The sequence below is a fragment of the Salvelinus namaycush genome, chromosome 12 (genome assembly GCF_016432855.1).
Source record: "Salvelinus namaycush isolate Seneca chromosome 12, SaNama_1.0, whole genome shotgun sequence".
Taxonomy (NCBI): Eukaryota; Metazoa; Chordata; class Actinopteri; order Salmoniformes; family Salmonidae; genus Salvelinus; species Salvelinus namaycush.
This window is the reverse complement of record NC_052318.1, coordinates 17217615-17240543: the sequence shown is the minus strand read 5'-3', so window position 1 is coordinate 17240543 and position 22929 is coordinate 17217615. Positions and strand designations below refer to the sequence as shown.

The 22929-nt window shown below is 44.0% G+C and overlaps 1 protein-coding gene across 1 annotated transcript in view; it reads right to left on the bottom strand.

Moving 5' to 3' along the window:
* The window catches only part of LOC120056785 (MAP/microtubule affinity-regulating kinase 4-like), a 70117-nt gene that overhangs the window by 35019 nt on the left and 12169 nt on the right, over window positions 1–22929 (bottom strand). Inside the window, exons 4-12 of the mRNA XM_039004991.1 lie at window positions 12784–12832; window positions 11906–11971; window positions 11240–11310; window positions 10970–11026; window positions 8888–9124; window positions 5517–5636; window positions 4798–4897; window positions 4421–4530; window positions 3913–4102 (exon numbers count right to left, since the gene is read on the bottom strand). Coding sequence (XP_038860919.1) covers window positions 3913–4102; window positions 4421–4530; window positions 4798–4897; window positions 5517–5636; window positions 8888–9124; window positions 10970–11026; window positions 11240–11310; window positions 11906–11971; window positions 12784–12832 — 1000 coding nt within the window. The remainder of the gene's footprint in view (window positions 1–3912; window positions 4103–4420; window positions 4531–4797; window positions 4898–5516; window positions 5637–8887; window positions 9125–10969; window positions 11027–11239; window positions 11311–11905; window positions 11972–12783; window positions 12833–22929) is intronic.

Genomic DNA, 22929 nt, shown 5'->3' with positions numbered 1-22929 from the left:
AGCTGAGGATATGGGAAGGATGACCACATGTCCCGGATTGTGCAGGACAGTCCCACATTTTGTCCCGTAACCAAACAATCATGTCCCGCATTTTATAAATTTAAACAACACATTTTTTTTGTCCCATATGTAAGTCAAGCCCCTAACCAACAATGCAATTTTAAGAAAAATAAGTGTTAAGTCAAAAACATATAAGTAAAAAATAAAAATAAAAAATAATTAAAGAGTAGCAGTAAAATAACAGTAGCGAGGCTATATACAGGGGGTACCAGTAAAGAGTTAATGTGCGGGGGCACAGGTTAGTCGAGGTAATTGAGGTAATACAGTTGAAGTCGGAAGTTTACATACACCTTAGCCAAATACATTTAAACTCAGTTTTTCACAATTCCTGACATTTAATCCTAGTAAAAATGCCCTGTCTTATGTCAGTTAGGATCACCACTTTATTTAAAAAATGTGAAATGTCAGAATAATAGAAGAGAGAATGATTTCTTTCAGCTTGTATTTCTTTCATCATATTCCCAGTGGGTCAGAAGTTTACATACACTCAATTAGTATTTGGTAGCATTTCCTTTAAATTGTTTAACTTGGGTCAAACGTTTTGGGTAGCCTTCCACAAGCTTCCCACAATAAGTTGGGTGAATTTTGGCCCATTCCTCCTGACAGAGCTGGTGTAACTGAGTCAGGTTTGTAGGCCTCCTTGCTCGCCCATGCTTTTTCAGTTCTGCCCACACATTTTCTATAGGATTGAGGTCAGGGCTTTGTGATGGCCACTCCAATACCTTGACTTTGTTGTCCTTAAGCCATTTTGACACAACTTTGGAAGTATGCTTAGGGTCACTGTCCATTTGGAAGACCCATTTGCGACCCATTAACTTCCTGACTGATGTCTTGAGATGTTGCTTCAATATATCCACATAATTTTCCATCCTCATGATGCCATCTATTTTGTGAAGGGCACCAGTCCCTCCTGCAGCAAAGCACCCCCACAACATGAAGCTGCCACCCCCGTGCTTCACGGTTGGGATGGTGTTCTTCGGCTTGCAAGCCTCCCCTTTTTCCTCCAAACATAACGATGGTCATTATGGCCAAACAGTTCTATTTTTGTTTCATCAGACCAGAGGACATTTCTCCAAAAAGTACGATATTTGTCCCCATGTGCAGTTGTAAACCGTAGTCTGGCTTTTTTATGGCAGTTTTGGAGCAGTGGCTTCTTCCTTGCTGAGCAGCCTTTCAGGTTATGTCGATATAGGACTCGTTTTACTGTGGATATAGATACTTTTGTACCTGTTTCCTCCAGCATCTTCACAAGGTCTTTTGCTGTTATTCTGGGATTGATTTGCACTTTTCGCACCAAAGTACGTTCATCTCTAGAAGACAGAATTCCTTCCTGAGCGGTATGACGGCTGCGTGGTCCCATGGTGTTTATACTTGCGTGCTATTGTTTGTACAGATTAACGTGGTACCTTCAGGCGTTTGGAAATTGCTCCCAAGGATGAACCAGACTTGTGGAGGTCTACAATTTTTTTCTGAGGTCTTGGCTGATTTCTTTTGATTTTCAAATGATGTCAAGCAAAGAGGCACTGAGTTTGAAGGTAGGCCTTGAAATACATCCACAGGTACACCTCCAATTGACTCAAATTATGCCGATTAGCCTATCAGAAGCTTCTAAAGCCATGACCTCGTTTTCTGGAATTTTCCAAGCTGTTTAAAGGCACAGTCAACTTAGTGTATGTACATTTCTGACCCACTGGAATTGTGATACAGTGAGTTATAAGTGAAATAATCTGTCTGTAAACAATTGTTGGAAAAATTACTTGTGTCATGCACAAAGTAGATGTCCTAATCGACTTGCCAAAACTATAGTTTGTTAACAAGAATTTTGTGGAGTGGTTGTAAAATGAGTTTTAATGACTCCAACCTAAGTGTATGTAAACTTCCGACTTCAACTGTATGTACATGTAGGTACACTATGACTATGCATAGATAATAAACAGAGAGTTGCAGCAGCATAAAAGAGGGGGTGGGGGGACAATGCAAATAGTCTGGGTAGCCATTTGATTAGGGCGGCAGGTAGCCTAGTGGTTAGAGTGTTGGATTAGTAACCGAAAGGTTGCAAGATCAAATCCCCGAGCTGACAAGGAAAAAATCTGTTGTTCTGCTCCTGAACAAGGCAGTTATTGAAAATTAGAATTTGTTCTTAAATGACTTGCCTAGTTAAATAAATAAATGATCAGTTCAGGAGGCTTGGGGGTAAAAGTTAAGAAGCCTTTTGGACCTAGACTTGGTGCTCCGGTACCGCTTCCCATGCGGTAGCAGAGAGAACAGTCTATGACTAGGGTGGCTGGAGTCTTTGACAATTTTTCGGGCCTTCCTCTGACACTGCCTGGTATAGAGGTCCTGGATGGCAGGAAGCTTGGCCCCAGTGATGTACTGGGCCGTACGCACTACCCTCTGTAGGGCCTTGCATTCAGAGGCCGATTAGTTGCCATACCAGATAGTGATCAACCAGTTAGGATGCTCTCGATGGTGCAGCTGTAGAACCTTTTGATGATCTGAGGATCCATGCCAAATCTTTTCAGATTTGCCCTCTTCACGACTGTCTTGGTGTGCTTGGACCATGTAGGGGCTAACATGGTCCAGTTTGATGAAGTGCTACAAATGTAAGTGAATAGCCGTATTAGACTGAAAGATAAGGTAATTTCGTCAAACGTGTGAGAGTCTCCACGCCATCGGCTCCTTACAAGGCACCCTGACCTACGTCCCCAATATCTCTGTCTCTTCTTCATGCGAATGACGTGGATTTGGGCCTTGTCGGGTGTCTGAAGTAAATCCTACATGTCCGACTCGTTAAAGAAAAAATACTTGTCCAGTTCGAGGTGAGTAATCGCTGTTCTGATATCCAGAAGCTCTTTTCGGTCATAAGAGACGGTGGCAGAAACATTATGTACAAAATAAGTTACAAAAAAACCACACACAATAGCACAATTGGTTAGGACGCCGTAAATCGGCAGCCATCTCCACCGACTCCATTATTCAACATTCTTATGATACATATATTTTAAGCTCAACGTGACTGCAATTCCACCCTGTCTCTTGTCGTAAATCGGCAGCCATCTCCACCGACTCCATTATTCAACATTCTTATGATACATATATTTTAAGCTCAACGTGACTGCAATTCCACCCTGTCTCTTGTCGTCACGCAATCACGTTGAGCTTAAAATATATGTATCATAAGAATGTGGTACTGGTGATGATAAACACTTCTCCAATCGTTGTTGAGATCTGATATTCTGCGCAGCGCAAAACAAGATTTCAACCAATCACATTTCTCAAATTCTTTCAACTAAATTCCAGCTAATCTTGGAGAGGACAGTTAGGCCTAACTACTTACAAAAGTGTGATTCTGTTGAAGTGCTACAAATGTATATATAAATGCATATTCCCATGAAACTGATTGAGATCAAATAATTGGCATGCAGATGCAGTTTGGACATCTCACCGTATAACGTGAAGAATTATCATTCACGATTGACAGTGATGATGGCCTATTTTGAAATGAGGTATGCCTAACTTGGTGTTTGAGGGTATTAAAAATATAAAATTTTCTTGTATCAATATGTGGTCAGATGTTGCAATTGGAGGATGCATTTTATATAATGATATTCAATAGGCTATCTGTTGGTAGAAACTTTGAGAAATTATGATGTTATTTACATTTGTATTGCGCTCCGGCACCTAAACAATGTCCACTACACCATGAGCGGAATTAGGATTTCTGTGTTTGTGTGTGGGGGGGGGGGGGGGGGGGATATGAGATGGTGAGGGAAGGTACAGTAGAATCTACAGTAGAAAGTAAACAAGAGGGTACAGTAGAAGGTGCAGCAGAATGCACAGTTGAACACTCACAGAAGTCACTGTGCCGCCGCTGCCTGTGATAGGTGGAAGCGCTACGCTGGGTCTTGCTGTGCGAGGAGGATGAAGAGGAGGAAGAGGAGCCTGCAATGGCCAAGGAGTGCTTGTTGGTCCCGTTGGTGATGGGGCTGGGCCGGACCCGTGCAAGGGACAGGGTACTGGCCGAACGAGACTCGCCACCATCCTGTTACCAAGACAACCACAGCACGGGTGTTAACTAGCTGCATGGACTAAATGTGGAGCCACCAAGAGCACTGTGGCTTTCCGTGTACCGATATGTTGTTTTACATTCACATAATACGCCTATATAAATATCAAAATACCTCTATTGTTTGTCTACATAATTCTTCATCAAATAAGCATTTTAGTATGTCCTTACAAAAATACATATTCTTACCTAAATCCAGTATACATACTGATTACTAGGGCTGCAGTGTTTTTCTGTGTAATAGCACATTGATATCTTGTGCTTCCCTCTGGTGGCCAGGCCCAGACTGCTCACCTCATTCTTGAGGCCCAGCAATAGGTAGGTAGCGGTGACCTCGTTGTACTTCTGGTTGAGCAGAGCGTCCTTGATCTCCTCGGGAGTAAAGCCCATCCCCACCATCACCTCTGAAGACCACAAATAAGGGGAGATGGGGAAAAAGAAGGTGGCCATTTTGGAAATCATTTTAAGTTAAAGTTCATTTTAAGCTAACATTTCATGAACAGATATTACCTGAAAGGATACTGTATCTGAAATGTGTTTCATAAGAATGTCAAAAGGCATGAAGTGACCTGGCTAAATAAGCCACCAGAGCCAAAATGGAAGAGTAACACATTGCCTTTAGTGCCGAAATGGTGGATAGCAACGCAGTGGCCTGGACATAGCTGGCTCACCTATGCGAGCGGCATCACTGTAGTCCTCAACAGGCTCTATATGGGGCTTCAAGGAATCCTCATCATACCCTGCGTTTATCCACTTGTCCTTCATGACTTGCTGTGGAGATCACAACAAGATTCCATGTTAGAGTAGCTAAAGTTGGAAATCCTGTGTGTGTGTGTGTCTGTGTTGGAGATTTGGGGATGTAGGTGAAATTCGTGTTATGGTGGTTTGTATACCAGTATCGTAATACTCATTAGTATCGTGGCAAGGAAACAAAACACGAAGTGGATTGAACTTCTTAAGGAAAACCACCCTAATGTTGGAAAAAAACATTATGTTGTCATCCAGAGACACATGTGTTTATTTTCCAAGCTATAGCACACAATATTTAACATATAGGAGGTTTTTAAAGGACCAAAGTGTTTGGTCTGCTTTGTGTAAAAAAAATTGGCATGGAAAAATACTGGTATGGTCCTGGCCTTAGTGGTTTGGAGCTTTATTACATGTTGGGGTATTAGTGTGTGACATGTGCACTGCTGTTATACCCTTTTTACACTACTGAGCCAAACCGAACCGAGCCAAGCTGTACTGGGCTGGCATAGTTACACATCCACTATAATTGCTAAAACTATGCAAGAAAGGACAATGTGAAAAGACAATATCGAAGCCAGCACAATACGGTTTGGGTTGGTCCTATAGTGTGAATCAGGCATGTGTGGTTGGTTCTCCTCACATCTAAGGTGCAGCGCTTGGTGGGATTGAGCACCAGGAACCGGCGTAGGATCCCCTCGCAGTCGGTGGACATGTAGAAGGGCACACGATACTTCCCTCTCAGGACGCGCTCACGCAGCTCCTGTGGGCAGTGACAAACACACACACATACACACACGTTTTTAAGCACACACCGAACACACACACCAAATGCGGATTGTCAACCACAGACCAAAAACACATCGTCAAGCACACACCAAACTTGATGTCAAGCACACCAAATACACAAGAAAACAGAAATAGTCAAACACACATCAAACAACAGGCCAACCCCGCACACACCAACACAGACATACAGTACATAATCACAGCCGTATATATTCCCCCCCAAGCAGACACATCGATGGCCCTGAACAAACTTCATCTGACTCTATGTAAACTGGAAACCACACATCCTGAGGCTGCATTCATTGTAGCTGGGGATTTTAACAAGGCTAATCTGAAAACAAGACTCCCTAAATTCTATCAGCATATCGATTGTGCTACCAGTGCTGGTAAAACCCTGGATCATTGTTATTCTAACTTCCGCGACGCATATAAGGCCCTCCCCCGCCTTCCTTTCGGAAAAGCTGACCACGACTCCATTTTGTTGCTTCCAGCCTACAAACAGAAACTAAAACAAGAAGCTCCCGCGCTCAGGTCTGTTCAACGCTGGTCCGACCAATCTGATTCCACGCTTCAAGACTGCTTCGATCACGTGGATTGGGATATATTCCGCATCGCGTCCAACAACAACATTGACGAATACGCTGATTCGGTGAGAGAGTTCATTAGAAAGTGCATCGGAGACGTCGTACCCACAGCAACGATTAAAACATTCCCAAACCAGAAACCGTGGATTGATGGCAGCATTCGCGCGAAACTGAAAGCGCGAACCACTGCTTTTAACCAGGGCAAGGTGACCGGAAACATGACCAAATACAAACAGTGTAGCTATTCCCTCCGCAAGGCAATCAAACAAGCTAAGTGCCAGTATAGAGACAAAGTAGAGTGGCAATTCAACAGCTCAGACACAAGAGGTATGTGGCAGGGTCTACAGTCAATTACGGATTACAAAAAGAAAACCAGCCCTGTCGCAGACCAGGATGTCTTGCTCCCAGACAGACTAAATAACTTTTTTGCTCGCTTTGAGGACAATACAGTGCCACTGACACGGCCCGCTACCAAAACCTGCAGGCTCTCCTTCACTGCAGCCGAGGTGAGTAAAACATTTAAATGTGTTAACCCTCGCAAGGCTGCAGGCCCAGACGGCATTCCCAGCCGCGTCCTCAGAGCATGCGCAGACCAGCTGGCTGGTGTGTTTACGGACATATTCAATCAATCCTTATCCCAGTCTGCTGTTCCCACATGCTTCAAGAGGGCCACCATTGTTCCTGTTCCCAAGAAAGCTAAGGTAACTGAGCTAAACGACTACCGCCCCGTAGCACTCACTTCCGTCATCATGAAGTGCTTTGAGAGACTAGTCAAGGACCATATCACCTCCACCCTACCTGACACCCGAGACCCACTCCAATTTGCTTACCGACCCAATAGGTCCACAGATGACGCAATCGCAACCACACTGCACACTGCCCTAACCCATCTGGACAAGAGGAATACCTATGTGAGAATGCTGTTCATCGACTACAGCTCAGCATTTAAGGGAGTATTTAACACCATAGTACCCTCCAAACTCGTCATCAAGCTCGAGACCCTGGGTCTCGACCCCGCCCTGTGCAACTGGGTACTGGATTTCCTGACGGGCCGCCCCCAGGTGGTGAGGGTAGGTAACAACATCTCCACCCCGCTGATCCTCAACACTGGGGCCCCACAAGGGTGCGTTCTGAGCCCTCTCCTGTACTCCCTGTTCACCCACGACTGCGTGGCCATGCATGCCTCCAACTCAATCATCAAGTTTGCGGACGACACTACAGTGGTAGGCTTGATTACCAACAACGACGAGACGGCCTACAGGGAGGAGGTGAGGGCCCTCGGAGTGTGGTGTCAGGAAAATAACCTCACACTCAACGTCAACAAAACAAAGGAGATGATTGTCGACTTCAGGAAACAGCAGAGGGAGCACCCCCCTATCCACATCGACGGGACAGTAGTGGAGAGGGTAGTAAGTTTTAAGTTCCTCGGCGTACACATCACGGACAAACTGAATTGGTCCACCCACACAGACAGCGTTGTGAAGAAGGCGCAGTAGCGCCTCTTCAACCTCAGCAGGCTGAAGAAATTTGGCTTGTCACCAAAAGCACTCACAAACTTCTACAGATACACAATCGAGAGCATCCTGTCGGGCTGTATCACCGCCTGGTACGGCAACTGCTCCGCCCACAACCGTAAGGCTCTCCAGAAGGTAGTGAGGTCTGCACAACGCATCACCGGGGGCAAACTACCTGCCCTCCAGGACAACTACACCACCCGATGTCACAGGAAGGCCATAAAGATCATCAAGGACAACAACCACCCGAGCCACTGCCTGTTCACCCCGCTATCATCCAGAAGGCGAGGTCAGTACAGGTGCATCAAAGCAGGGACCGAGAGACTGAAAAACAGCTTCTATCTCAAGGCCATCAGACTGTTAAACAGCCACTACTAACATTTAGTGGCTGCTGCAAACATACTGACTCAACTCCAGCCACTTTAATAATGGGAATTGATGGAAATGTATGTAAAAATGTATCACTAGCCACTTTAAACAATGCCACTTAATATAATGTTTACATACCCTACATTACTCATCTCATATGTATATGTATATACTGTACTCTATATCATCTACTGCATCTTGCCATCTTTATGTAATACATGTATCACTAGCCACTTCAAACTATGCCACTTTATGTTTATATACCCTACATTACTCATCTCATATGTATATACTGTACTCTATACCATCTACTGCATCTTGCCTATGCCGTTCTGTACCATCACTCATTCATATATCTTTATGTATATATTCTTTATCCCTTTACACTTGTGTGTATAAGGTAGTAGTTGTGGAATTGTTAGGTTAGATTACTCGTTGGTTATTACTGCATTGTCGGAACTAGAAGCACAAGCATTTCGCTACACTCGCATTAACATCTGCTAACCATGTGTATGTGACAAATAAAATTTGATTTGGTTTGATTTGATTTGAAATAAGACACCCATTGTACACTCAATGCACTCTGCACTCACTACAACACTATATCCTATGAAGCGTTCGGATTAGCAGCCACACAGGTCGAAGGACCAGAGTGCACAGTTTGATTCCCAGACTACAGACATCCACCTCTAACCCCCCCCCCCCCCACACACACACACACCCAACGCCTCACTGCCTCACCTCCCCCACATACACACCTTGAGGTTCTGCCCATCGAACGGCAGCGACCCTGACACCAGCGTGTACAGTATGACCCCCAGGCTCCAGACGTCCACCTCAGGCCCGTCGTACTTCTTCCCCTGGAACAGTTCCGGGGCAGCATAGGGCGGGGAGCCACAGAACGTGTCCAGCTTGTTGCCCAGCGTGAACTCATTACTGAAGCCGAAGTCGGCGATCTTGATGTTGGCGTTGGCGTCCAGCAGGAGGTTCTCGGCCTGGAGAAGGGATGGAGGGAAGAGAGGGACGAGAGAGAGTAGAGGGAAAGAAGGATGGAGGGGTAGAGGGATACATGGAGCAGATGGACGGAGGGATAGAGGGGGAGGGATGGAGGGATGGAGGTGGGGAGATGGAGAAGGAGAGCAGTCATCCAGGATTCATATAGATAGAGTAGTCCGGAAAGACTGGGAGAAGAAGTGACTCACACTGCGTCTGTCTGTGTTTATGTTCAGGGACATAATATCCAATAACAATCAGAAGACTTATCTATTTTCTCTACCCATTCCACATCTATAAATACATGTACTGTACATCCATAAACGTTCACATCTATAAAATAGGAGGATGACTGACTGCAAGGTCACAATTTTTATGTTGAGGATTATAATGAAAATTACAATCACAAATAATTTACACAGAACAAAAATATGAACGCAACGTGTAAAGTGTTGGTCCCATGTATCACGAACTGAAATAAAAGACCCCAGAAATGTTCCATACACACGAAAAGCTTATTTCTCTCAAATTTTGTGCACAAATTTGTTTACATCCCTTTTAGTGAGCATTTCTTATTTGCCAAGATAATCCATCCACCTGACAGGTCTGGCATATAAAAAAGCTTATTAAACAGCATGATCATTACACAAGTGCACCTTGTGCTGGGGAGAATAAAAGGCCACTCTAAAATGTGCAGTTTTGTCACACAACACAATGCCACAGATGTCTCAGGTTTCTAGGGAATGTGCAATTGGCATGCTGACTGCAGGAATGTCCACCAGAGCTGTTGCCAGATAATTCATGTTCATTTCACTACCATAAAAGTTGTTTTAAAGAATTTGGCAGTACGTCCAATTGTGTGTGTAACCACGCCAACCCAGGACTTCTGAGACCAGCCACCCGGACAGCTGATGAAACTGTGAGTTTGCACAACCGAAGAATCTCTGAACAAACTGTCAGAAACCGTCTCAGGAAAGCTAATCTGTGTGCACGTCGTCCTCACCAGGGTCTTGACCTGACTGTAGTTCAGCGTTGTAACCAACTTCAGTGGGAAAATGCTCACCTTCCATGGCCAGTGGCACGCTGGAGAAATGTACTCTTCAGTGATGAATTCCGGTTTCAACTGTACAGGGCAGATGGCAGCCGTCGTGTGGGCGAGCGGTTTGCTGATGTCAACGTTGTGAACCGAGTGCCCCATGGTGGCGGTGGGTTTATGGTATGGGCAGGCATAAGCTACGGACAACACAATTGCATTTTCTCGATGGCACAGAGATACCGTGACGAAATCATGAGGCCCATTGTCGTGCCATTCATCCGCCGCCATCACCTCATGTTTCAGCATGATAATGCAAGGCCCCATGTCACAAGGATTTGTACACAATTCCTGGAAGCTGAAAATGTCCCAGTTATTCCATGGCCTGCATCACCAGATATGTCACCCATTGAGCATGTTTGGGATGCTCTGGATTGACGTTTACAACAGCATGTTCCAGTTCCCACCAGTATCCAGCAAATTTGCACAGCCATTGAAGAGGAGTGGGACACGATTCCACAGGCCACAATCAATAGCCTGATCAACACTATGTGCTGCATGAGGAAAATGGTGTTCACACCAGATAGTGACTGGTTTTCTGATTCACGCCCCTACTTTTCTTTTTAAAGTATCTGTTTCCAACAGATGCATACTGTATCTGTATTCCCAGTCATGTGAAATCCATAGATTAGGGCCTAATGAATTTATTTAAATTTATTTATTTCCTTATATGAACTGTAACTTTGTAAAATCTGAAATAGTTGCATGTTGCGTTTATATTTTTGCTAAGTGTATATTCAATCAGCATTCTCACCTTCAAGTCTCGGTGGACAATTTTCTTCATGTGGCAGTAGTGGACAGCAGACACAATCTAGAGGGCAGAGAGACAGGTAATCAGACAGACAGACAAACAGACACACAAACATACATACAGACAGGCAGATTGACATACACACACAGACAGACAGCTTTAGCAAGCAGCAAGCCAGCCAGCAAGCCAGACAAACGACTGACTAAAAAGACAGCTAGACAGCCAGAGAAACAGACAGACAGACAAGTGTGCGAGGCACCGTGGTCGTCATACCTGTCGAAATTTGGCTCTGGCTTCAATCTCCTTCATTCTACCATGAGATACGAGGTAGTCAAACACTTCACCTTAAAACAAAGAGAGTGGTCAATATGATGAGGGAAATACTGTATGTGACAAAATATGTTTCAATTTATCATACTGTACACTCAATCTTCCTTAAACCCTTTTCTGGTTCCATAATGTACTCATATTGTGCTCGTTGAATCTGCAGTATTTTCAACCATCATTAACAGTTAAACTAAAATCTTTCCAGTAGCTAATATCAAAGGCCTAACACTAATGTTATAGTGACAGAGACTGTGAGGCTGTGGCCTGCTTCCTCCCAGATTTTATCCTAATGACATTTCAGCTGGTAGAAATATTCTCCCTGGCCACTAAATCCTGTCATTAGCTATAAGCCTATTACCGAAATCCCCCCCTACATTTACAATATAATTTCGTAGAACACCAAAGGTAAAATACGCAACATTAGGTTATGTTTACTTACACATACAGTAGTAGTACGTACTGTACAACCATTGTGTTCAGTTATGGTTTTGAGTCATCTCCATTGGTTTATTTATACTTTTCTCCCCTGTCAATCAAACACAAGCTAATCCGCCATTACGGAGACACAGCAGCTAGGTCTATTGGAACGGACAGGAAGGCAGATGCACCCACCTCCACTGGCATACTCCATGATTAGGTAAAGGGTCTTATCAGTCTCAATCACCTCGAACAGCTGCACTGTAATAGGCACAAACAAAATCAGATAAAAAATAATTAATAAAATCTCCTTTCGTTAAAAAAAACAAAGAAAACACACATCTCTGTCTGATAAATCCAGCGGGGCATGAAAGCGGTCTAGTCTAATGCCATGTGTTTTTTATTTTTTATCATATTTCAGCTTTAGAAAATCCCGTTCCCCTCGCCAACCCAACCCTGGGCCCTCCTTCCCCGCATCTAGCTAGCAACTGTATGTGCTAGTAGTGTAGTCTATTCAACACATACAGTGAGAGGCCTAGACAAAATCCTGCTGTCTGGGTGGATGAGACAGGAGTGGACCAGCCATTTAGACTACACACACTACTATCAGTATGCTATGCTATCTTATGCTATACTAAGCTATGCTATGCTATACTAACTATACACAAACAACATGGACTAGTACATTGACTGCGGACTAAAGGTACATTTAAGCCATGGCCACAACATAAGTATACAGCACTATAGTAGCCTACATATAGACATAGTGTGATCATGTGAAAGACAGACACACAGCATAAACACCAGCACAAATGCATAGGATGGTGGTACAGTTTAGTACATACTAGCACAAACGCTTGATAGAAATATAGAATAGATACAACACAGCATGTATCAACATAAACAAACCAAACACACACACACACACACACACACACACACACACACACACACACACACACACACACACACACACACACACACACACACACACACACACACACACACACACACACACACACACACACACACACACACACACACACACTCACTCACTTAATGCAGGCCCTTACCTATGTTTGGGTGATTTAAACCTTTCATTATCCGAACTTCTCGAAAAAGCTGCAAAAGGCAGAAGGATTTTTGTTAGAAGTGAATAGAATACAAATAATATATATAGAACATATTCATATGGGGTCTTCAACTGAGAGTAAATGTTACAGCAATGTGTACCATGTGTTTTTTCAAAATGTTATGCATTTTCAATTCAAACTGCTGTAAGGCTTACACTTACAGTATTGGAGGAAATCAGTTGAAATGTATTGTCATAAAGAAGGATTTTTAATTTGAACCATCTATCTGGCTCATCTGGTTCACAATATATATAAGCTCCTAGCTTTGTGACACAACATCGGGAGTCTGTGTATTGGTTGGACACCCTGAGTTGTGCATCGTTCTGGTGATTGGCGACGGAAAATAACCATACCACAATATAGCCGGCTTCACAACAAAAATAAAAACATATGTTTAATCTGTAGCAACTCTACGTTAAGTGAAATGTGTCCCTTGATATGAAAATAAACATTTTAATCCAACTTTTGTCCAAACCGCACCATATTCCTGCTGTCTAAACAGTGGTAGATTGTGGTAGGAAGTCTCGCATGAAGTGCGTGGTCTAACGTCAGCCACGTGTATAATTTTGCAGGAATATGGTGGGGTTCAAGTCAGACTCAGAAAAAAGATAGTATGATAAGCTTTTATATCCTCTTTCTTCATTCCTCCCCCTCTTTCTATATGTCTCTCTCTCCCTCTGTTTCCTCCTTCATTCAATCCCTTATTTTCTCCGTCTAAAGACTCTGGCACTGCCCAACGTCACTGTTGCCATAGCGACCCGGGTATTAAGACTAGGCCCTTCCTCGCTTCTCCAGCTGTGCCAGAGGGAAGTATGGGATACGATGATGCCGCCCCCCGATGTCTTGCCGTCGTCGTCCAGAAATCCCATAATTCCACAGACCAAACATGCCCCAGCACATTTGCTATAACAAACGCCTATCTGACCTACTGTCACTGATATACCATTAATACAGTATATAGGGTACAGATGCATTTGATTTTCAGTCGTATAATCATCTTGTGAGGCTTATTAGTGCAAGTACTTAAAATTGACACAGTTCTGACCACCTCTAGATAGCATTAACACTACCCAATGCGTCACTCTCTCACCAAACTCTCTCCTCTGTCTCTTTACCTCGCCCAACTCTCTCGTTCCCTCTACCCCTTCCTTCTTTATGCGTAACAGACCAGATTATGCTAATATGGGCTCTTTCATGTCTTCTGTATTGAGGATTTTCTCTAGCCACGGGTATGTAAAGCAGCATGTTATCAACGCCAATTGTAGAGCGTTCTCTCGTTGCTAGCCAATCCCGGACCACTCTCATCAATCTAGGCCAAATCTGATAGATAGTAGGTGTTGTCTCTGACAATGGCCCAATCGCATTGTTTGGTCTCAAGCAGCCATCCAATCAGTCTCCTCTCTTGCACCGCTGCCCAATAGAAGACAAGCGAGAGAATTTAGGTGGACCTATCAAGGAAGGGCATAGGCATAAGATCACAGATCTTGGTAAGACATGTCATCCAGGCAAGAACAGTGCTATCTCAAGGGAAAGACAAAGTAGCCATGCATTAGAACCCACACAGTGGCCATCTGAAAGATTATGAATTTGAATCATCCTATATATCTTCAAAGTAATAACAGGTACAATAGATCAAAAATAAATGTTATACGATCATTAAGACTCTCACACCAAGTTCATTCTATAAATTACATACATAACATAATACAGTTCTCATCTATGGACAGTGAAGATACAATTAGAAATTGGGCTTTATACTCTAGCATTTTGGATTTGAAATCAAATTCAGAGGAGACAGTACAGAATGTCACTTTTTATTTGAGGGTATTTTTCTGTATCTCCCTCCCTCTCTCTCTCCCTCTATACCGCACCAGCTGTCTCGACCTCTGAATGCTCAGCTATGAAAAGCCAACTGACATTTCCTCCTGAGGTGCTGACCTGTTGCACCCTCTACAACCACTGTGATCATTTTTTGACCCTGCTCGTCATCTATGAACGTTTGAACATCTTGAAGAAGGATCTGGCCTTAATGGCCATGTACTCTCATAATATCCACCGGGAACAACCAGAAGAGGACGGGCCACCCCACAGAGAGTGGTTTTTCTCTAGGTTTCTTCCTAGGTTCCTGCCTTCTAGGGAGTTTGTCTTAGCCACCATGCTTCTACATTCTGTTAAAATTGCGCCGACAGATAGGGCCGCCGTGCTTCGAGCTCTTAGGAAACTTTGCAGTGTTTTTTTAATGTGTTATTTCTTACATTGTTAGCCCAGATTTTTTTGTGTGTTATTACATACAGCCGGGAAGAACTTTTGGATATATTGACTGGCGGTAACCAGCATTACCAGCATTACGACCAGGAATATGACTTTCCAGAATCAGATCCTTTGTTCGTACCCCTCAGGGCAATTGAACTGATTCCAGAGGCTGATCCAAAACACTGCCGGCGGAGGAGAGGTACTCGGAGTGGACTTCTAGTCCGACTCAGGAGGCGCGCACATCACCCACCGCTTCCGAGTATATTACTCGCTAATGTTCAGTCTCTGGATAATAAAGTTGACGAGCTCAGGGCGAGTCCCTGACATTGTCTGAGTCCGTACAGCCAGTTAGGTTCTCAGTTCATTGCGCAGACAGGAATAAATATCTATCTGGGAAGAAGAAGGGCAGGGGTGTATGTTTCATGATTAACCACTCATGGTGTGATTGTGATAACATACAGCAGCCTTTCTTAAAGTATGGGTGGGTCACGGACCTGTTAATGGTGGGTCGCGACGTGTCAGGATACATTTATAATTATTTCATTAATTACTGGAATTGATTTGGCCAAGTGCATCTGCGCTCTCTGTTCAGTGCGCTCTCTGCTTAGCAGCGGTCTCTGCTTAGTTTGGTAGCTGTGCAAGTGGGAGAAGGAGATGCTGTGTGTTTCGCGGTTTACCGGATCTTTTTTCTGCAGTTTTCTTGAAAATCAGGGCAGAATGCTTCAGGGCAGAATGCTTCAGGAAACAGTGCTTCGACAGTGGACCAGTAAGTCAGCTAGCAAGGCATCGTTGTCGTTTTATAACAGGTGATGATAAACAGAAATACGGGAGCACTAACTCTCATAGTAGTAGATGTGAGTTTCTCTTTGAAACAATCCCCTGGCCTTGTACACAGCTAATAGCTAACATTCGCCAAAGCAAGCTAGCTACTGATAGTGCAACCCTAGTAACAGTACAGATGAAGATGAAAAATTATCAGGCCTACTGTACATCTTACTGTAGAAATTATTGTTGAAAGAAAGTCTAGGTTGGAACTGTTGCTGTTAAAATGTATTAACTGGAATAAACTGATTGAAGCAAGATGCTGTTTGAGGCAAACACACACAAACACACACAGTTCTGGTTTGCTCATCTACAGCAGGAAGTGGTCTCCTGCCTGACTGAGAAAGCAGTAGATGTTCTGATCCCGTTTGGCACCACATACCTATGCAAGTCAGGGTTCTCAACTCTGACATACTTAAAAAACAAGTACAGAAATTGTTTAAAAAACAGAGCCCAAATAGACATGCTTGTTGAAAACTTCAATCAGCCACACACCTCTCATTAGGACTGTGTGTGTGTGTGTTTTCTGGTCTAAATCTGTGTGATGTGATCAATCAGTATATTTCAGTTCAGAATAAAAATTATTTATTGTATTTTAACAGCAACAGTTCCAACCTAGACAGATATGTAAGAGTGTTTTTAATGGGGGAAAATAAACCGGAATTGATATTTATATGGATATTTAATTTCATTGTTATTTGTTTTGTCTATATTGCATTTGTTTTAGGCATAAGGGCAATGAAATATTTATTATATAAATATTTATGTATAGTTGCATATTTTCCTAAGCTTGGGTCCCAAGAAAATACAGAATTTCTAATTTGGGTCCCAGGCTCAAAAAGTTTAATAACCCCTGAGATACAGGAACTCAAGTTCTTTTGTTCACAAGACCTAGAATACCTCACAATCAAATGCCGACCGTATTACATCCCAAGAGAATTCTCTTCAGTTATAGTCACAGTCGTGTATATTCCCCCTCAAGCCGAAAAACGCTACCGAAGTTCTCTCAACACATTGACTGTAGTCCTCGCGTTGCTAAAACACTCAACCATTGCTACTCCAACTTGCGGGATGCCTACAAGGCCCTCCCCCGCCCTCCCTTTGGAAAATCTGATCACGACTCCATTTTGCTCCTCCCTTCCTATAGGCATAAACTCAAACAGGAAGTACCCGTGCTAAGAACTATTCAATGCTGGTCTGAGCAATCGGAATCCACACTTCAAGTTTGTTTTGATCACGCGGACTGGCATATGTTCCGGGTAGCCTCCGAGAATAACATCAACGAATACACTGATACGGTGACTGAGTTTATCAGGAAGTGTATAGGAGATGTTGTATCAACTGTGACTATTAAAACCTACCCTAACCAGAAACTGTGGATAGATGGCCGAAATTCGTATTCGTAAATTCGTATTTAACCATGGCAAGGTGACTGGGAATATGGCCGAATACAAACAGTGGAGTTATTCCCTCCGTAAGGCAATCAAACAGGCAAAACGTCAGTATAGAGACAAAGTGGAGTCACAATTCAACGGCTCAGACACAAGATGTATGTGGCAGGGTCTACAAACAATCACGGATTACAAAGGGAAACACAGTCACGTCTTGCTTCCGGACAAGCTAAACACCTTCTTCGCCCGCTTTGAGGATAACACAGTGCCACCGACACGGCCCGCTACCAAGGACTGCGGGCTCTCCTTCTCCGTGGTCGACATGAGTAAGACATTTAAGTGAGTTAACCCTCGCAAGGCTGTTGGCCCAGACAGCATCCCTAGCCGCGTCCTCAGAGCATGCGCAGACCAGTCCCCACATGCTTCAACATGTCCACCATTATTCCTGTACCCAAGAAAGCAAAGGTAACTGAAATAAAGGACTATCGCCCCATCATCATGAAGTACTTTGAGAGGCTAGTTAAGGATTACATCACCTCTACCTTTTCTGACACCCTCGACCCACTTCTATTTGCTTACCGCCCCAATAGATCCATAGACGATGCAATCGCCATCGCACTGCACACTGCCCTATCCCATCTGGACAAGAGTAATACCTATGTAGGAATGCTGTTCATTGACTATAGCTCAGCATTCAACACCATAGTACCCTCCAAGCTCATCATTAAGCTTGAGGCCCTGGGTCTGAACCCCGCCCTGTGCGATTTGGTCCTGGACTTCCTGATGGGCCGCCCCCAGGTGGTGAAGGTAGGAAAGAACACCTCCACTTTGCTGATCCTCAACACTGGGGCCCCACAAGGATGCGTACTCAGCCCCTTCTTGTACTCCATGACTGCGTGGCCACAAACGCCTCCAACTCAATCGTCAAGTTTGCAGACGACACAACAGTAGTAGGCCTGATTACCAACAATGACGAGACAGCCTACAGGGAGGAGGTGAGGGCCCTGGGAGTGTGGTGCCAGGAAAATAACCTCTCACCCAACGTCAGCAAAACAAAGGATCTGATCATGGACCGCAGTGGAGAAGGTGGAAAGCTTCAAGTTCCTCGGCGTACACATCACTGCACCGCTCACAACTGCAAGGCTCTCCAGAGGGTGGTGCGGTCTGCCCAACGCATCACCGGGGGAAAACTACCTGCCCTCCAGGACACCTACAGCACCCGATGTCACAGGAAGGCCAAAAAGTTAATCAAGGACAACAACCACCCGAGCCACTGCCTGTTCACCCCGCTATCATCCAGAAGGCGACATCAGTACAGGTGCATAAAAGCTGGGACCAAGAGACTGAAAAACAGCTTCTATATCAAGGCCATCAGACTCTTAAATAGCCATCACTAGCACATTAGAGGCTGCTGTCCTATATACATAGACTTGAAATCACTGGCCACTTAAATAATCGAACACTAGTCACTTTAATAATGTTTACATATTTTGCATTACTCATCTCATATGTATGTACTGTATTCTATCCTATTCTACTGTATCTTTGTCTATGCTGTACACCATTTAGAAAAAACTTTTTTATCCAAAGTGGCTTACAGTCATTCGTGCATACATCTCCGTATGGGTGGCCTTAGCAGGAATCGAACCCACAATGATGACACTAGGAGCTCATAGAAACTCAGATCCTGTACCTCATGTCTATATCATTAACCCACATATGAGATGGTCCTACAGTCCAACAAAATCACGATGTGCTGAACACTACAGACATTCTCCCAATCCAACACTATCTTCCACACACACACACGCACGCACAGCGCCATTATGAACAATTATTTCATCCTTGATTGGCTCCTTCCGGTCTGTTCAATTCGTGCCCCCCGGTGGCGGAGTTCATGTGTGCCGCCACAGAGCTAAGGGGGGTAGAGAGAGAGAGAGAGAGAGAGAGAGAGAGAGAGAGAGAGAGAGAGAGAGAGAGAGAGAGAGAGAGAGAGGAGGACAAATAGAAAGAGAGAGAGAGAGAGAGGAGGAGAAAGAGAGAGAGGAGAGAGAGAGAGAGAGAGAGGGAGAGAGGAGGAGGAGGAGAAAGAGAGAGGAGAGAGAGAGAGGAGAAAGAGAAAGAGAGAGCAAGAGAGAGACGGACCTCTGACTAGCACAAACGAGGGAGACACATCTCAGCACTGAGTCGACATAGTGTGTGTGTGTGTGTGTGTGTGTGTTTGGTTTTACTATCCTTGTGGGGACCAGAAGGGGTTAGAGGTTAGATGTCAGGGTTAGGGGTTTGAGGTTATCAAATCAAATCAAATTTTATTGGTCACATACACGTGTTTAGCAGATGTTATTGCGGGTGTAGCGAAATGCTAGCTCTGACAGTGCAGTAATATCTAACAGTTTCACAACATATGCCCAAAATACATGTAAATCTAAGTAAGGAATGGATTAAGAATTTAAATACATATATGTCAGAGAGGCATTGGATAAGATACAATGGCATAGTAGAGAGTACAGTATATATATGAGATGGTTGATGCAATATTTACACACAATTAAAGTGACTAGTTGTGGAAGTCAGCTTTGAACTGGGACTCAACTTTGTCCCTATACCGATGTTTAGCTTGCTTGATTGCTTTGCAGAGGGAATAAGTACACTGTTTGTATTCTTCTGTATTCCCAGTCTTCTTGCCCTGGTTCAATGCAGTGGTTCGCGTTTTCAGTTTTTTGCGTGAATGCTCCCATCTAGCCACAGTTTCTGGTTGGGGTAGGTTTTAATAGTCACAGTGGGTACAATTGTCTCAATCTCCTATGCAATAATGTCCTATACACTTCCTGATAAACTCATCCACCGTATCGGTATACGTATGTGTCGATAATATTTTCTGAAGCTACTCTGAACATATCCCAGTCCGCGTGATCAAAATATTGAAGCGTGGATTCCGATTGGTCTGACCAGCGTTGAATAGTCCTTATCACGGGTGCTTCTTGTTTGAGTTTCTACCTATAGGATGGGAGGAGCAAGACGGAATCGTGGTCCGATTTGCCCGAATGGAGGGCGGCGGAGGGCTTTATATGCATTCTGGAAGGTAGTGTAGCAATGGTCGAGCGTTTTAGCAGCGCAAGTACAACAATCAATATGTTGATAGAATTTCGGGAGCCTTTGCCTCAAATTTGCTTTGTTAAAATCCCCAGCAACAATAAATGCAGCCTCTGGATATGTGGTTTTCAGTTTGCATAAAGTCCAGTGAAGTTCTTTGAGGGCCATCATGGTATCCGCTTGGGGGGGGATATAGACCGCTGTGGCTATTATGGACGAAAATTCTCTCGGGAGATAGTACGGTCGGCATTTGATTGTGAGATATTCTAGGTCGGGTGAACAGAAGGACTTGAGTTCCTGTATGTTATGACAGTTACACCATAAGTCGTTGATCATAAAACATATACCTCCACCCTTCTGCTTCCAGGAGAGATGTTTGTTCCTGTCAGCGCGATGTACTGAGAACCCAACTGGTTTTACAGAGTCAGACTGTATATCTCGAGAGAGCCATGTTTCCGTGAAGCAGAGTATGTTACAATCCCTGGTGTCTCTCTGAAAAGCACCTCTCGCCTTGAGCTCATCAATTTTATTATCCAGAGGTTGGACATTAGCGAGTAAAATACTCGGGAGTGGTGGGTGGTGTGCACGCTTCCTAAGTCGGACCAGAAGACCGCCTCGAGTACCTCTCCTTCGCCGGCGTTGTTTTGGGTCAGCCTCTGGAATAAGTTCAATTGCTCTGGGGAGAGCAAACAAAGGATCCGCTTCATGGAAGTCCTAATCCTGGTATAAATGCTGGAAGTTCTGGTGAGTTACCGCCGCTCTAATATCCAATAGTTCTTCCCGGATGTATGTAATGACACAAATCAATTTCTGAGCTTTAATGGAAAAAATAGAACATAAACAAACAAAATACTGCAGAGTTGCTTAAGAGCTAGTCGCGATGCTGCCATCTCCGTCAGCGCCATCAAAATCTTAGGGTTAAAGTTAGGGGTAAGGGAAACAGATTTTTTCCTTTTTTTTGTTGATTTTTATTGCAACCTGGAGGAGGCATGAGGAGAACTTGGGGTCAGAGAAAGCAAAGGACATTTTACAAAAAAGCACAACAAGAAGACATAAACATCCCAGTAGTAAAACTAGTGGTCGCTAAGGGCAAAGCTAATGGGGATCCATCTAAATAAAAGAACAACCACAACTACAGATCCCCCTCCCATCCACTTCCTACCCCTCCTATCCATGACCAAGTCTCACATCTCTGCCCAAAATCCCATGTCCCCCCCAATCACTACAACAACCCAATCCCAAGACCAGGGTTCCCCAACTGATGACCCGTGGGTGGTTTTATTCCCACCTCCCCCTCTCTCTTTGCCTCGCTTGCTCTCTCTCCATCTCTCTCGCTTTCTCTCTCCTCCTCCTCTCTCTCTCTCCTCCTCCTCTCTCTCCCGCCTCTCTCCCTCTCTCCTCCTCCTCTCTCTCTCTCTCTCCTGCCTCTCTCCCTCTCTCCACGCTGCTCTCTCTCTCTCTGTGCCGCTCTTTCTCTCTCCCCATGCCTCTCTCTGTAAAATAATGTAAAAACACCAGGAAATCAGCTCCAAGCTATTTTAATTTTGGAAATCTGTTCCCAAGTATTCCCAAGCATAATAGAGAGACATGTGATCCTATACAAATGTAAGCAAGGTTTGAAATTATTATGTTTAATTCAAATATTATATCTGTTTAGGCTTCTTGCAGTCAATTTGCAGTCTACAAATTATTTGTAATTATGTTCCAGCCCCCCGACCAGCCGCCCAAGAAAAAAAATCGGCCCGCAACAGAGTTGCTTAAGAGCTAGTCGCGATGCTGCCATCTCCGTCAGCGCCATCAAAATCTTAGGGTTAAGTTAGGGGTAAGGGAAACAGGATTTTGAATGGGAATCAATTGTTTGGACCCAACAAGTATAGTAAAACAAACGTGAAACAAACATGTATGTGCATGTGGGGGGTTATGAGCCAATGTTACCATGTGCACTACAAGTTAAAGTACTATATGTTTCTTCATGTCTTTACATTTTTCCTTTCTCTCTTTACTCTGAGTATTGCACGTTTGTGTTGCATGTTAAATTCTGCCCTTATGGTGTGACCTGAGAAATATTCTCAAAACAGGAAGTAAGTTAGCATTCAGTATTGTGAGGTAGTTGGATGATAGGATCAAGATACTTGCATGTGATGAGTCCAGGGTTTTTCCTGCATAGTGAATTCTTAGGTCGGCTGACCGTGACTACTGCCTCACTGAGTTACCACCTACACACTTTTTTTGAGCCAGGAAAAATCCTGGAGTCATCCTGAAGGCTCTGTTCCAATATCCATATACTAGCATACGACTTAAAATTAGGCAATATATTGGGCATGCATTGAAAGCGATGTGCTAGTATGGACATTGGAACGTAGCCAAAGGTCAATGATCCCTGATTGTCAGCCATGTTGCTTATATCCTTCATGCACAGCAAACCCTGAGCGTCCATTGTGGGTCTTCCATTTATGCACAGGAACAACTAGCCTGTTTGTCCACCATTCTGGTTCTGGTAAAACCCAAGTGTCCACTGTCTATCATT